Here is a 16,674-nt window from a genome sequence, read left to right as displayed (position 1 = left end):
ACATTGCTGTCAACGCGAGGTCACGTCCCTAACCTTTTTTTTTCGCGGAAAAAAAAAAAAAAATAAAAAAAAAAAACTAAACAAAAAAAAAAATTATCTATATTTTTTTCCCCCCAAAAAAAAAAAAAAGTCAATGGAAATCCACCTTAACGACCTAGGCTGATGACGAAATAGAATGGCGCAAGTAGCAACCAAATTTGGCCTAATTTTTAACCGCTCCTAAGCTAAAAGAAGCCCCCATCTCTTGCATTTGTTTTAACTTGAATAATATCTTTGAAAAGAGCGAGTTTTTTTTTGGTATGGCTTATTTTTGACGTTTGTAATTTTGAAACGATGTAAGTGCTAGTGATTATTTATTCGTGTTTTAGCGTTAGTTACGCAATCCATTGTTTGTGCGACGCTTTTTATAGATTGCCTTTCAGACACACGTGCGTTGAGATAAGAAAGCTGACATGTCACTTTTAAAATTGTTATATAACGTTTGTAAATGTGACAAGTCACGTTTTTTCTGCGAGATCGCAATTGATCACCCACAGCGGAAAGTAATCCCTTGAGAAATTAAAATATTCCCTTGAGAAATTAAAACAGTCCCTTGAGAGTTAACAAGAATGTGGTTCCACATTTACCCCCACTTAAACGCTATTCTCCTTCATTTTGCTTGTAAACAAGCAAAAAAGTCGAAAAAATGACTGACTGAGAATCAAAATATGCGCCTCAGTCAGCCGTGTCACCGTACCCTGCCCTTAGCTCCCATTTTCTTGATGTACCACGCCGTTTAATATTCGCCGTCCAAAGACTGGATGCAGTCAAGCTCGAAAACGCCTAGCCCCTTACTAAGATTTATAGGATATATAGAGAGAAAGGCAGTGGAACTATAACTCACTGGAATCGCGATAAATCGCTCCAAAAACCACATAAGGAGAAATAACAACAGACAGAGGACTTCAGGTAGATATTTTTTTATTAAAAGCTCGGTCGTTATTTCTCATACAAATCCTTAAAATTCGCTGTTACGCAACGCCCGCTGTTGGGGTCGCTGTTACGCTCAAATTACAACACTCCTCGCACAACGCTGAGCAAAGGTCACACGGTCTATATCTCCCATAGAGCTTGGCGAAAAAAATTCAGGCTAACCTATCAGTTGATTATGTTCAAGAATGGAAGTCCTAAATACCAAACGACATTCCCGCTATAGCCACTGCAAACTACAACCACCAGTGTTTGATCCGTGGTGTCAGTTGTAAACCGAATAGGCTATTTAATTTATCACTTTTACTAAATCCGTGATTGCTAGATCCAATAGTTGGCAGGTCAATTATTTGGAGTAAGCCAAATTTTCCACCATGACACAAAAGTACGCCGTCGTTATTTGCTTCAATTTTGTAGTAAAGCTATTTATTTTATCGACATCTGTCCCTGCGATGGACTGCGATGGACTAGCATCCCATCCAGGGGGGAGTATCAATACTCCTAGTCGCTTAATGCTACGGAAACCGGGATAAGCTCCGGCCTGTATGGGCCACTAGGCTCGAAGCAGACTTTACCTTTTTTTACCACAAATAGTCGAAGCAATGTCCCTACAAACTCCCTCGACTGCAGGGACCAAAATTATACGAGACTGTCCACTCCAAAAAAACGAAACAAACACGTCTACTTGAAAATTATTTTCGACGATTCGGGAAGACGATGTGCTCGACATTTTTGCCCATTTTTGACCGAATGTGACGTCAAATTTTCGGCGATGATGGTAACACGAAAAATCCGCTAGTCTTTGCCCCCCCCCCCCCCCCGGGCGACTTCAAAGAAATGACACGATTCATGCAGAGCCTCTTTCTACTTCCCAAATCTCAATCACAGGGAAGTTAAAAGAGGCTCTGCTCGCAGGGTGCTGATAGAGTTTGTTAGCCCTTAAATACATACAGACGATTTAGTTTTTTGACGTTATTCAGCAAGAGATTCACAGTCCTTCTCTGTGTTATTATTTTGTTAGTTTGTGTGTTTCTCTTTGACATTTTCTGCCATTCCTCGATCACTTCCTCCCATTTATCTTTTTGCCTTTCGTTCATATTTTCAATTTTCTCTTGATTTTCTATTTTCAATTTTTTTTTTGACTTGGTGACCTGGCCAATTTTCGAAACAAAATGGCGGCAATCGAAGCTCTAGCGAGTGCGTATGGCGAAGATAGCGATTCTGAAGGCAATGAAAGCCCAGCGGAAGAAGTTACGCCAGATCACACGGCACATCTCAAGTCAGGAGTCTCAATTTCTCAACTTCAATCCAAAATTCAGCTTAAAAGTGCACCAACAGTCACTGCAAAGGTTGGTACTTCGAGTTTCTAAACGAACCAGTTGCGTTTCAAAATGAAATTTTCGAGCTCATTGATTAGCCTTTGGTAGCCTTAAACTTGTTTTCTTTTTTATAACTTTAAAGCAAAGGTAATAATCAGCGTTTCTGGGAATGCTTGAGTAATCGCAGATGGGAAATGGGAGCTCTTACATATTCAACAACTTATGTGTGACTCTTGATTATCTTGGAAACTTTACTGCGGGAATGGACCTGTGGTTCTTTTTTGGCCTTTATATTCCATCAACCAGCCTGTCACGTTTCCCTCATATTTATCATGTTTGTTTTTCCTTAGCTAGCCTCATAATAAGAAAAGATGTGTAATATATTACAGAGATGCCAACCTAAAAATCGTGATCCGGGCCACCATTTTCGGACCCCTTTTGGAGGTTGAGTCCCTCCAACGCACGGCTTCGCTGGTCTCCACATCTCTTTTTTAGCTCCCGGCCAAATTGCTGAAAACGAGCATTTTTGAACTCCTTCTCCGGGGCGCCGCGGGGCCGGGATTCGGCCTGTTTCGGGAGACTCCGGATAATCCGGGAGGGTTGGCATAGATGATATAATAAGTGAGATTGTTTTTAACCCATCTACAGAGTTTGTCATGTGAACAATCATGTTTCTTCTGCAAATTTTTTATGTTCACACCAGAATCCCTATGCTGCACACCAGGTGAAGCTCATCGTGACATGTACTGCACCTTTCAATCTTCAATAACACACAACCTCCACTCAAGTCAATGGTTTATTTTATTTTGCTGCCGTCAATCACCTAGTTAGCAGACATCTCAGGAAACCATAGTTTACTTTAACTGGTTCAAAAGGTTATGAATGATGCTAGCAAAAAACACAATTACTAGTTAGGTTTTGAACTTCAGAGTTTGTGTGTTATTGAAAGGCACAGTAAGGTACTTCAGAGCCATGATAAAAAGCTTTTTATCACGGTAGAGCATGAGTTCACCGATTGACTGAGTCAACTCTGAGTCTGAGTCAAATCCGAGTACGAGTCAAGTGGCCGAGTCACTGGTCAGAGGTTTGTTCATTACAGAAATGTCACAAGTATTATTAAGATTGCATTTTATGTAGGTTACGCAGAGTTGAATTTGGTACTGATGGAAAATAAATCAAATTTTTAAAGTTTACATACTGTAAGCGTGACACCCTAACCAACAAATTTAAGTTAACCACAAGCAAACAGGAGTGAAACTAACCGCAAGCAAACCAAAGTGGAACTAACTGCAAGCAAACTGGAGTGGATCTAACCACTCGGCAAGCAACTCAAAACTCCAACTCAAAGTCCAACTCGAAATCCTAACTCAGTAAATAGGCAACCTCTGCACTTTCCACTCGTGATCTTACGAATGACCTGCTATCGACAAAACCTCTTGGTCTGGTGTTTCAAAGGTATACCACTGACTTGGATGCGAATGTGACTTGGGCTCGAATTTGACTGGGGAGATGGAATTACTCAGTAGAGCATAGCTGAAGCTTCTGTCATAGTGCGTGTCATGTGTACCAGTAAAAAATGCATTACATTTGCGCATGTGAGATTGTGTTGAGTTTAGCCATACTCGGCAGACAGTTTCAAGTACATGTCATAACTAGTGTTGCTTTTATGTCCCTCAGGAAGATGTTGGTGTTGTTCGGCAGGTTGATCCCACAAAAAAGGAGGTCACATATAATCCACGATATGAGGAGATGTTCTCTCCTGAGGTTAGAACATGTTTTGTTTATTGTCACCCATGCATTCGCTGATTCACTTCCAATGAGCTTACTCAGACCTGTACATTATAATGTAATGTATATTGTAAAAATATAAAATTTTAATGAAAGTTTTGAAAAAATGTTAAAAAATGATGCTTTTACCTATTTATTAGGAATGTTCAATCCATCCCCAAAAATCGGTTTTTTTCTTTTTTTTCCACTGCAGAGTAATCAATAAGCTGACAATCAACATAATTATTTATAATAATTGAATATCCAATTAATTATAAAGGTCTCCATATAAAAAAATTCCTGAATATAAAACTTGCTCCACATTATGTCATTAGTCAGTTACCTCATAAAATACCCTGCTACAACAAATCTTTACCAACAGGTTTAGCTTTATCAGTTAATAAAACTGATTTCACATTAATTTGATAAAAAGTGTTTTTATTAGCCTTTTATTTTGTTTTTTTCATCAACAGGTTGGACCATCAAATCCCTTTAAAACAAGACAACAGAATGCACCAAAGAATGCGCTAGCTGGTAATTTGAACATGTTTTGATTTGCCATCGAGTTATTATATATAGTAAAAAACAGTAAAAAAGATAAATTTTAATTTAAAAAAGGTTTTATGTGATTCCTGAATTGTTATTAATTTTAAAGTGCAAGAAGAGGATTCTATATTGCAAATGTACTTGTTGTGTTACAATCAACTCTTTCTAGACATTTGCACGACAGACAGTGTCGGGACCGGCTTCAACTAAAAAAAAAAAAAAAAAAAAAAAAAAATTAAACCGGCTCGGAGATGTAATGTGTCTGCCTTAAAGAGGTGTCAATCTTATAGTGAGTTGAGTAACAGTAAAATGACTGAGAAACGGCAGGGACAGGACCAACACCAGGTGTCCCTTAAAGTGTTTATGACACAAAATCTTTTATTGGCTTTTTCCTTTGGTTTATTTGCTCAATAAAGGATTGATAGTCAAAATTTGTCCAAAAAAATTTTTTCCGTCATTTTTTGCCTCCAAAATGTCGCACTCTCAGCCATCTTGAAAATTCATCAAACAAGTAGACGTCACAAAGGTGACGTGACGTACCTTTTGTCATAGCGGCGCACGGCCCAAAGGTACATCACGTCAAGATTTCGTGTCACATACACTTTAAGAAAGAGTTGACCGTATATTATGAGTATGCTGAGGAACTCTCCAAGGGAGTAAATTTTGTGTAAGACACAGGAACGACTCTGAATTTATTTTATTTGCTTTTAGGTTATGTTGAGCCAGCTCATGTGAGTGACTTTACTTTTGAAACCCAAAGAAGAACTTTCACTAGTTATGGTGAGTAAAACGTTCAAAGTTTAGACTTGTGTATCTGTTGGTATAATTTGACAATGCTGAAATCAGTCATGAACTGTAAACTATTTATAACATAATTATTATGTTGTGGTAAACAAGACAAAAAAGTATGTGCAGCACTCCCTGACAGTTTGTCTGTTTGTCTCAACTTTGTGTCGCTGTTTGGCACATTCTTACAGGAGCATAAGAATGATAAGAAGGATTTTTATATAAATGTCTAGTCACAGATTCTTTTTCTTTTTTTGCCAACAGGATATGCCTTGGATCCCAGTGTTACAGGAGGAGCCAGTTACAGTGGAGACAGGTGTGATTTTGGCATGATTCTAGAATACCCCGTCACTTTTCTGCAAAACTGAAGTGACTGCCGCCGTGGTCTGCAGTCACAATACAAATAACACAGTCAATTTTATGTAGAACTGATGCTACTGCCACTGTGGTCCATGATCCGTACTCAAAAGACATACAAATTAAACAATTATTGATTTTTATGAATAACAGTTCTTAGAATCTGCAACTGTGGCCCACAGTCCCCTAGTGAACATATGAGACAAGACATTAGTTATGTATAGTAACTAAAAATAAAACCATATTACTTGTCTGCCACCACGGTCTGTAGTCACGATTTGGCAGCCTTTACATGTATGTTATGTTCAGGATATCTACATGTACTAAGTTTTTGAATCCACTACGTGACTGGGTATCACGGTGGCAGGTGAGTGTGTCATTTACAATCAGTTAAAATATGAATCCACTACGTGACTGCGGACCACGGTCACTGGCAGGCAATTTTTAAAACTCGTTCACTGCGGGACTTCAGATCGCAGTGGCAGCCAAGTATAACATTTACATCCAATTTTCATCTATGGACCGGGTGATTACAGACCACGGTAGGAGCCTAGTATAACTTAACATTTAATTTCACTGCGGACCACGGGTTCAGAAGAAGAATGTCACGCCATGCCATCTCCATGTTCTCCTTGAACTTCTTATGTAAATTATGATCCAGCAGTAGAACACCTGTGTACGCAACCTGGAAGCTAAGCGTTCAGTGTAATTGAAATTAAGGGAAGACAAAGTTTCCTGACTAATGGGGCCATTTAAAATAGGTGATTAATTAGAAGTATTTTTATTCTGAATCGATGTTTTTGGCTGGAAAATTCAAAGTTAAAATGAAGTTATGTTATGCATTCGTTTGAAGAGGTCATGCTGTTGCTGAAAAAAATGGTTCTATTTTATTTGGTAATTAAAAATGATTTTTTTTCTGTTGTAAAAAGGTTTGTTGGAGATACAGAAAAGGCAGAGGAAAAGAAAGGTAAATTTTGGGGCAGGTATAATTTAAGTGTATTTAATTTAAGTTATGGGAGGCGCGGTGGCCTTGGTGCGCCCTCCGGTCGAGCGGTCCGTCGGCCCCGGCCGGGGTCCTTGTGTTGTGTTCTTGGGCAGACACTTTCTCTCGTGCCTCTCTCCACCCAGGTGTATAAATGGGTACCGGCGACATAATGCTGGGGGGAACCCTGCAATGGACTGCATCCCATTCAGGGGGGTAGAAATATTCCTGCCGCTTATGCTCGGCCGGGATAAGCTCCGGCAGTGTGGGCCGCTTGGCTCGTGGCTTCTCCTTTTTTTTTCTATAATTTAAGTGGTCATAACTTTTTCAGAATTTACTCTTTAATTTAAATTCCTTCCTTTTTGTGAAGCTCTTATGCCCATTATACTGCACCTTTTAAGGATAATTTTTTTGCAAAAATGAAGTTTTATTACTCACAATTCAAAACAAGGGAAAAACAATGATTGGTACCGGTAACCACACTCATTTATGAGAAAAATGACGATTTATATGTCTCTGGCAAGCTACAGCCATAAGGAAAAAGCTTCTATGTTTGTAAGGTGCACACTAATCAAGCATGAAATTATGCACACAACCCTCCAAGTTAAGACCATTTTAGTCCCATTTTGAAGCTGGTGACTACATTGACCGAACTCGCCAGCCTGGCGACTAATCAGAGGGATTAAAAGCGTGAGCTTAATTAGCAACTAAAATGTTTCACTGGCGACCAAACTTGAGCAGTTGGTGGCCAATGGCCACTAAGGAAAAAATAAAGTTGGAGGATTGGCACAGTTAGGATATGCAATGCAATGGCAGCTAGGGAATAACCTCAAGCTGGCTAAACTTGAGTGATTGTGTTATCCAGGTGTGACGATATTCGAAGTAGCAGAAGCCCGAGCAGGTGACAAGAGAAAACGAGAAAAACCTGGTGATCCTGGAGACATCGAAGGATACAAAGGTAAAGTCATATAAAAACAGGGTTGTCAAGTCTGGAAATGGTCAGGGAAAAAATAAAATTCTTCAGGGTTAGGGAAAAGTCAGGGAATTTTATTTTGGGTCATGGAAAATTAGCCTATTGAAGAAAAGCCAGGGAAAATTGAAATTATATCACCGCTGATGTAATACCATTGAAGGCTGGGAGAAATTTTTTCATGTCAGTGCAATCCCAGCGATGTTTTTTCTTTGGAAATGGAGTCTGGAGCCTGCATTCGATGGATTCTGGTTATCTGACATAAGGACATTATACATTTTTTGGTCAAGGAAATTTGGATTTTATCAGGGAAAAGTCAGGAAATTTTGAAAACTGAGTGTCTGTGGCAACCATTAAAAAGGCAAAATATGATTCATTTTTATGAGTTAATGGCATAACCTACTTGGAAAGAAAGGTACCGGTACTAGGTAGTTCTCCCATGTTTTGATTGTGAGACAAATCGATGATGTTCTCCACACCGGTTGGATGCTAGGTTCAACTGTGAAAAACATCCCACATTTTTATCAATGAGTAAATTATGTGTAGAAATACATTTGACAACCTGTATCTAGACCTTATTCTGTTGGTTTTCAAAACCTTTGGCAAGTCAAGGAGGCAACCGCTCATGCAATTTCTCTGCATGTTGTGTAGCGGTAGTAGCTTTGATCTCTCTTTCCTTTTTTTGCAATATGGCTTGACCAATCCATTTCTATTTTGTAGGTCCATGGGCAACATATGTTGATGAAGCTAAAGTTGCCAAACCATCTGAGGTAAGATGAACAAGAAAACAGACTAAAATTAAGCAAAATTAATTTTAATGCAGATTGACTGAGTTTAGCTTCAGATTCAACGTCCTTGTTGTCCTCATCATCGTCGTCATCATTGTCATAATCATTTGGTTTTCACTGTGTTTTGTTTATGTCAATTTATATAAATATCTGCTAGGTAGATAGCAGATAGGTAGGTCATGGATGATGAAAAAAAAATTATCATTAAATTTTTGTCAAATTACAGACCAATTTGATTGCATGGATGTGACATTTTCTTGAAATTATTTCTCAAGGAACAAGCAGCTAAACTGGAAGAGTTTGAGATGACAAAACAAAAGAGAAGCAAGAAAGAGGAACAAAGTGTTGAAGAAAAGACCACTCTACATGGTAAGAGAACAGAAACCTTGGCACCATGTGCAGTACTGCATGTACAGTACTGTCTGAAACAAGCATTACCGGTATCTTTGTGTATTAAATTTGTAGTGCTTTCCCCCCTTGATTTGTAAAATTTATTTGTTTTATTTCCTTTTTTCAGTTAGAGATGAGTGCATGTTTGTGTTGTGTTTTGTGTTTTTTTGTTTTTTGTTTTTCCGACCCTAATATTGTAATATATTTTATGTAGTTTGGCTTACTAGACTTGTTAACTCCCTAGTTATTTTAGTAAGCCAACAGCCTTTTAGCTTTAATTTCTGTTGTATGTAAATTTCTTCTTTTTTTATGTATAAGGGTCAATTAAGTTGTTGATGTTGTGTTGCCGTCTATTCCCAGTTTTGACACAAGTTTTGCCTTAATTTTTTCTTCAAGTTCAAGATTCAACAGACTACCAAGGTCGATCTTATCTTCACATTCCAAAAGATATTGATATTAAACTGGACACAGATCAAGCACCAGAGCGATGTTACTTGCCAAAGAAACATATCCACACATGGTCAGTAAGATATTATGTCTTTATCAGTATCTTCAGATTTCAGCATACACAGAACTAGTTTTCCTGTTGAACAAGGAACAGTTGACATAAGAGCAATGCACACAGTGGCTCCAAAAGGCAACCATGAAAATCTAAATTCTTTACACCTTGTGAAAATAATGTAGTTTTATATTTTCACTTCACTTCTTCTGTATGCATCCCAGTTTTTCTTTTTATGTCATTTTGCTCCTTTTTATGATTTTAGATTTCCATTTTGCTTTTATAGACTTGTTTTTACCGTTTTCTTGCAAACACTTTTCAAGTCTTGAAACTTTTGTCAACTTTATTTACAATGTAGTTCATTTTTTGTTGTTCCTGATGTTAGGACTGGCCACACCAAGGGTGTTTCATCAATCAAATTCTTTCCAACGTCAGCCCATCTGTTGTTGTCTTGTAGCATGGACTGTAAGATCAAGGTAAGCATTATTATCAAGTAGAAAAGCTATAGATGTACATGTATTTCAATCCACAGTTCACAGAATGTGCAAAACTAACTGCTAGAGAACTGGAAGTGAGCCTGAAGGAGTGGGGGCAGGGTAGGTCATCTCCTCCCTCACCCCCTCATGTAACGCGCTTCGTTCTTTTTGCGTCCGTTCAAATTGCGCTGAGAAAACACTTTTTTCTCAGCGCAATTTTTTTTTTCTCACTTTTTTCCCGCGCTTCGTGTCGGCTACACGTATTTGTTTCGAGGTTTGATTGGTTCACTAGATTGTTTGTGTCCCTAGTGATTGGCTAGAGTGATTACTTCGGTTTTGGTTTTACAACACTCAATTGAAAACTGCTCTCATGGTTATATTATCTTTCTTGGTTATATTCCAGCTGTGGGAAGTTTATGGAAAAAGAAGATGTCTGCGGACATTCATGGGTAAGTCATATCACAGTACAGTAAAATACACTCTCAAAATATTATCTCCTATGCCAGATAAAGAGTGCGTGACAATTTTCTGGCTCTCGAGAATTGATCCTCGCGTCTCGAGTCACTCGAACTACGAGTAGCGAGGATTGAGTCGAGACTGCCAACGTACTTTTGAGCGGTACTGTAGCATCACATAAAATAATTTTTAGAATGTGTTTTTTTTATAAATTAATGATTCTAGGTCACAGTAAAGCAGTGCGTGACATCTCATTTAACAACACTGGAGCCCAGTTTCTTAGCGCTGCCTATGACAGATATGTCAAGCTTTGGGACACGGAAACAGGTTGGTAACCCGAAGGAAAATCCGTAAAATTCTGATAATTTAATATGCTTTTCTTTGAAAGTTGCCCAAATTAATTTTTTGACTCAAATCTTTCAGGAGAATGCATTGGTCGTTTTACCAACCGCAAGATTCCTTATTGTGTCAAGTTCAATCCAGATGAGGTAATTATTACAAGCCTTTGCGTTTCTTGGAGTGTTTTTTTAATAGCTGTAGAAAACATGCCAAAAACTGTAGTGACAGCGGCAAAAAGCGTGATAAGCGAATCAGAACGTGAAGGAAAAACGGTAAACGCGCGAAGCGGGAGAAAGCATCTAACCTATGTCAAGCGCGGTAAAACTTCCAATCTGTGCCAAGCGCGGGAAAAGTTGTAACCGGTGCTGGGAAATGCTTGTTATCTATGTTAAGCGCGGGGAATTTGCGGAAGCCAAATCACATTTGGCTTTGGTTTTGCACCTGATTGGCTGAGACACAAGCCGGAAATACGTAACGATTCTTCATTGACTTCTTACACAAAGAGTAAACCCATCTTAAATAAACTTATCCACCTCTCATAAAGTTGTTCTGCTCTCTTTTGTCGCACTTCCCAGGACAAGCAGCATCTGTTTGTTTGCGGTACGTCTGACAAGAAAATATTAACGGTAAGATTGAAAGTCTTTTCCTGTTTCTACGTTTCTACGTTTGAATGGTGTGCTGAGTCAGTAGAACACCCCTACGTAGCTAAGTTATGCGTAAATAAAACCACTGACAGAGTTATGGCCGTCTGAACTAAATATCGTTTATGTAGGCGAAACTAAAATATAACCATAACCGGTAGAAAGAGTTAATTGCAGTTTCCTTTGCGACCGTTCACTGACCGTTAATGGCCGTAAAATGAACGTGCTTATCTCCAAAAGGATACTTCGTGCTACTTTTATGCAGGCAACCTGAGAGAATGAAATCGCGGGCTCAGTGAAAGGGTACTACATAGTTGACCATTAGCTCATGGCTTTGGGTAAAATTTTTGTATATTTTTCTGATTACAGTGGGACACCAGAGCGAATGAGATAGTTCAAGAATATGACAGGTAAGTCATAACTCATAACTGGTTTTACTTGATCGATTAGCCAATGTAGTGAACGAATTGTAAAACTCCTTTGGCCAACCACCTCTAATGTGAATTTGTATCCAACAAAAATCATTGTCTCATTTCAGGCATCTTGGTGCAGTGAACACCATAACATTTGTGGATCAAAACAGAAGATTTGTGACGACATCAGATGACAAAAGCATCAGAGTATGGGAGTGGTGAGTTAAGTTAAAATCCTGCCGTCTTTTTTCTTTTATAAAAATTTTTTTATACTTATCATCAATCTTTTCCTTTTGTAAAAAATTAAGGGGTGAATAAATAAAGTTATTGTAGACCTGTATACCGTCGTTTCCGCTCGCATTCTGGACAAAAGGAAACACTGTTCACATTCTAGTAAACTTAGTGACAAGAGAACTGAACATTCTATTAAGTCAGTCGATTATTCTGCGAGTGTTCCAGGAACTTTCCTATCCCAGAGCAAGCTTTCTATGCTTCTTGCCCCTTGCCTGCCTTATAAGAATCCCCCGACTGCCTTTGTCTCTTGTTTTTAATCTGTGTCGAAAAAAAATTCCAGTCAACTTCAACAACTGTATCTAACTCTCCCGGTTGGTTGTTATTTTAGGGACATACCTGTGGATTTCAAGTATATCGCCGAGCCTAGCATGCACTCTATGCCTGCTGTTGCTCTTCACCCTAACAGTAAGTCATTCCTCCAATTTAAAACTGTTCTCAGAGTCCTTATACTCTCAGCTTGATAGGACTTTTGGGTGAGCGGAGATTGGGTACAAGTGCTCGAGGGCGCGAGGTTTGATGAGAAGGTACAGAGCTAGTGTCCAATCTCTCCTCCACCGTTAAGAAAATGAAGTTTGAGTCTAAGGTACGTAGCATTTTGTGACTGTGATATTTTTGTGTTCTTTTTAGACAAATGGATGGCGTGTCAGTCCATGGACAATCAAATCATGATATTCGGAGTGCTCAACCGTTTCCGTCAGAACCGAAAGAAAACATTTAAAGGCCACATGGTAAAACAGCCTTTTGATTTGTTTAATTCTTAACTTTCCGCTCGTTATCAGATCACCCTGCCCGCTCACATCTCTCGTCCTTAGTTGTGGAGAAGGCTGTTCGGCCTTCCTTTACAACGATTGGTAAAATGTCAATGATTTTATTCCTTTAGGTGGCAGGTTATGCTTGTCAGTTAAATTTCTCTCCGGATGGAAGGTAAGTAAATTTACAATTTCACTTTTACAGCTTTTCGCTTTTTTTCTTTTTCTGTTTTTCTTATTATTTTATGTCGACAACGTTTCCATACATCATACTTTCCATTTGTCAAATGGATATATCACCATTTCTCTTGCTGACCTTTTGTCATAGCATATCAGGGTACTGTGGTTTCACTTTACAAATAAAGTTTCAAAACTTTAAAACGATAAGGTGGTTGTCATCGAGAGATTTTTTTATTTTTGAGATTTTACAACCAATTTTAAGGTGTATTTTTGTTGTTGTTATTTTTGTAGTTACCTTATTTCCGGTGATGCAGATGGGAAACTTTGTATTTGGGACTGGAAATCTACAAAACTCTACAGGTATAAAACTAAGATTTTTTTCTTGGATACGTTTTAACTGTTCTTCTTCAGTGCTTATTAAGTATTGTTCTGCGAGCAATAGAAAAGTGTTCTCTCTCTCTTTACACGCTTTTGCCGTGGTTTGTTTGTTTGTTGCCGTTCGTAGCTCGTAGCTTACATTTCTCCATCGGGCAACCCCTCCCTTCACCCCCGAAAAAGCAAACAAAGGCAAATGGTTCAATTTTTTGAAAAGGGACAGGCTTTGTTCTCCTTTCTGTTGAAACTACAGTTGAACCTTGATTGGCCGTTAACATGTAACAGGGGTAGGCCACAGGGGTTTGCCAGAAATGTGCATAAAACGTGGTAGGAACATCATATTATTGCTAGGAAATCGAAAGATCATCACTTAGCTTAGTGACAACGAAATCACTTTAAGACGATAATAAGCGTTTTGAATGTTTTTATCAGTAGTAACTTCCTATTTGGACTCTTAGGCAAGGCCAAACTACGTGTATTTAATTCTTGGTGGCCGCTCAGTAGAGGTTAAAACGAAAGACGAGTCCTCATTGGGCCGCTTAATAGAGGTGGCCACTAAATAAGGGTTTTATTGGCAGTAGTATACTGACAATACTTTCCAGACTTTGATAACTGGCCGCTTAATAGGGGTTTAACTGTACTCACTTTATTCCTCGCATGTTGTCCCACAGCAAGTTCAAGGCGCATGACGCAGTGTGTATCAGCTGCCTGTGGCATCCTCATGAAACATCCAAGGTGGTGACCTGTGGTTGGGATGGACTCATTAAGTACTGGGACTGAGTGACTGACGTCAGTTCCTATGAACCAAAGCGATCACATTTGTCCAGTTCCATCTATGAAAGATTGGGAATCCTGGGGCAAAAGAAAACTTGCTACCATAAAGTGATCGGATACAAGCATCAAAAGTTCTTACCCTCTCAATCTTTATTTACAATCAAATTGGAATTGCAAGCTGCATGGTTCTTCGCACTTCAAGTCAAATCTTGGCTACTGCCAAAATGCGTCTTTTGAGGTGAAATATAGAAAAAAGATCACCATGGATTGAGTCAATTCCAGGAAAATGGTTAAACACCTCTCTAAGCTTGGATCCACGCGGCAGACACGGGGAGTTGGTCTCTGCAGTGCTTCAATCATTTGCTTCCTTCAGTTTATTCAGCTGGCTTTGAAAGGAGTTGACAGTACATTTGAATAATTTCATTTTCTTTATTTTTATCCTGAATTTTTATGTAGAATACTAGATATAATCGCAGAATACTCGTGAATGCTTCTCATTTCAACCAACCACTTGGACGAACTGTTATTAAATTAAACAACATTTTCAAATTCGACAAAATATAAAGACTCGTAGCCCACTCATCATTTTCCCGCACATTTTGAAAATTTTAGTCGAACATGGCTCTTAAAATTTCCGTGCGAATGCCCCCAAAGGAAGACTGGAAGTTTGGAGAAACAATCACCTGGTTCATAAATTTCCGATGTTTCGTTTCAAAAGGGGAAAGAATTATTTCAAGAGTTACTCTATAATTCTTAAAAGCGTTTTCCGTGATTTTATGATCCATTTGACTTCCAATCAAAATTTCCCGAATTTTCGGGTAAATAAATAACAGCAAGGGGCCGAGCATTGATAATAAATTTCTACGTCCGTCCCATTTTTTTCTCCGTTTACCGTCGAGTGCGTTTCCTAATTTTGGGTCGGTCGGATCAAAAAAAAAAAACTCCTTAAAAAAAAACTTAAGAGCCTGGAAACAACGAAACGTGGTCACAAAATCAACATGGCGGCAATGGAGAGGAAAAGATCGATGTAGTGGAAAAAGAAAAAGTGAAGACAGATGAAACACCAACACTCTTGCGATCTGCCAGCATCCACGACTTTCCAGCAACCGCTGGAATAGCAAGTCTTTGATATTTCTAATATCATAACAATTTTTTGGAAAAAATCGCGGTCGGACGACGGTAAATGGGGAAAAAGGGGGACGACCTAACATGATATTCTGGTTTCATCTTTTCCCTCTGTTTGCCGTAATATTTTTTTTCCTTTAGGTATCAAACTGTGGGAAAATCTTATAAATATTTTGTACAGTGTAGCAATTTTATGATCAGCACGTGGGATGTTACTAGTTGTTTTAGAGAACTGTATGTAAAGGGTAAGTTATGTAATAAAGTTTTACCACCACTGGAGGTTTACAATTTCTCACCTTCTCATCATTAAATTTATAGACAGGCACATCAAGAGGCTAAAAATCAAATATGTTAATCACAGTGATATTTTAAAAGCCCTTAAGATACATTAAGCTAAAAATCTATTTATTATTTTTCGCGGTCTCTTTTCTTTTGACCGTTTTCACAGCCTGACATTTACTTGAGATTAAACCAAATTAATCTGGAAAATTCAAACAAATGGCCTTCCAATTGTACATTCGTAAGATTTAACGTGCACTACTACACTTAAGCATTTTAGGTCAATTTAGCCCAAAGCTTTTCTTGAAAATTGGTTTTAGACGCTATATATTTATTGACCCTGACTTAAACTTTTCAAGTGAATAAATGAAATGTAATCGGTTTCGCACAATGTGTACTTCTGAATATACCTGAGTTTTCTTAAAATTAATGCACGAGTCTTATTTTACTTCAATCATTTCACTCTAGTGTAGCATTGTGTGGAACCGTTTGGAAAAAAAACATTGAAATATTTCTTTTCATTAATGTAGGTTTATAAGAGCGACTTCATGAAGTGTGTAAAGGCTACTCTTTTAATTAATAAAACCATTTCTTGTCAAGGGTTCCGTTGTGTCTAATGATTCAATTCTGCCGCAGCTCTCGCTGACCAAAAAACTGTTCCTGGAATTCACAGTTGAAATATTAAGGACGGACATGAATTTATACAAATTTTGAAATACAAAAATTAAAACGCAAGGCTCATAATTGTAAAATTGCATTTTGTTAGAGTTTGTATAATAATGCATTTTATTCAGGTTTTGTGAGATTGATTGCCACTAGCAGAAAAGCAACGTTCATTGTCGGAGACCCTGGGGGCAATTGGGAGAGAAACGTTTTAATAACTGGTCAACAACAAGATTAAAACCGCTGTGAACATAGCCTGACGTAATCTAACCCCGGCTAGTAAGGGGTTAGTTTCGTCTGCGGCGCAGGCTACTGTGAACATGGCTATAAAAGATTTAAATTAATATTTGATCCCAAAGAACTATCAAATATTGGACATAAAGTGAAGGTTTTCTTTATAATTCAAATTTTAGGAAAGAAATAAGCATTTTTGCCTTTTGGATCAGTTAGCAGATGAAGTTAAGGATTACCTGGTTTGAAAAGTGAATGTCCTCTTCTTGTAAAATCATAAATCGTCAGTGAAATATTATCATAGGT

General features: G+C 38.3%; 1 protein-coding gene across 1 annotated transcript; it reads left to right on the top strand.

The window, feature by feature from the left end:
• Window positions 1-2,141: 2,141 nt before the first annotated feature.
• Window positions 2,142-15,483, top strand: LOC144655927 (pre-mRNA-processing factor 17-like). Its single transcript, XM_078516114.1, has 22 exons — window positions 2,142-2,318; window positions 3,966-4,052; window positions 4,529-4,589; window positions 5,313-5,381; window positions 5,652-5,703; window positions 6,674-6,711; window positions 7,592-7,684; window positions 8,417-8,466; window positions 8,760-8,853; window positions 9,271-9,394; window positions 9,759-9,849; window positions 10,253-10,298; window positions 10,531-10,632; window positions 10,729-10,793; window positions 11,220-11,270; window positions 11,655-11,695; window positions 11,824-11,916; window positions 12,321-12,397; window positions 12,620-12,720; window positions 12,873-12,916; window positions 13,213-13,281; window positions 13,968-15,483. Exons 1-22 carry the CDS (start codon window positions 2,142-2,144, stop codon window positions 14,074-14,076), a joined length of 1,734 nt encoding a protein of 577 aa, XP_078372240.1. The 3' UTR covers window positions 14,077-15,483.
• The last annotated feature ends 1,191 nt before the right edge of the window (window positions 15,484-16,674 follow it).

Source organism: Oculina patagonica, chromosome 6, assembly GCF_052425735.1.
Source record: "Oculina patagonica isolate OP01 chromosome 6, crgOcupat, whole genome shotgun sequence".
In the NCBI taxonomy this organism is placed as follows: domain Eukaryota; kingdom Metazoa; phylum Cnidaria; class Anthozoa; order Scleractinia; family Oculinidae; genus Oculina; species Oculina patagonica.
The sequence above is the reverse complement of the archived record's forward strand: the minus strand, read 5'-3'. Positions and strand labels throughout refer to the sequence as shown.

What these genes read in the sequence shown, in the direction of transcription:
- LOC144655927 (XM_078516114.1), top strand. Translation starts at nt 2,142, where the DNA reads ATGGCGGCAATCGAAGCTCTAGCGAGTGCGTATGGCGAAGATAGCGAT. An exon ending in ATAGTTCAAGAATATGACAG is followed by an intron (nt 11,696 to 11,823) that starts GTAAGTCATAAC and finishes GTCTCATTTCAG; the next exon opens with GCATCTTGGTGCAGTGAACA. An exon ending in AGCATCAGAGTATGGGAGTG is followed by an intron (nt 11,917 to 12,320) that starts GTGAGTTAAGTT and finishes TTGTTATTTTAG; the next exon opens with GGACATACCTGTGGATTTCA.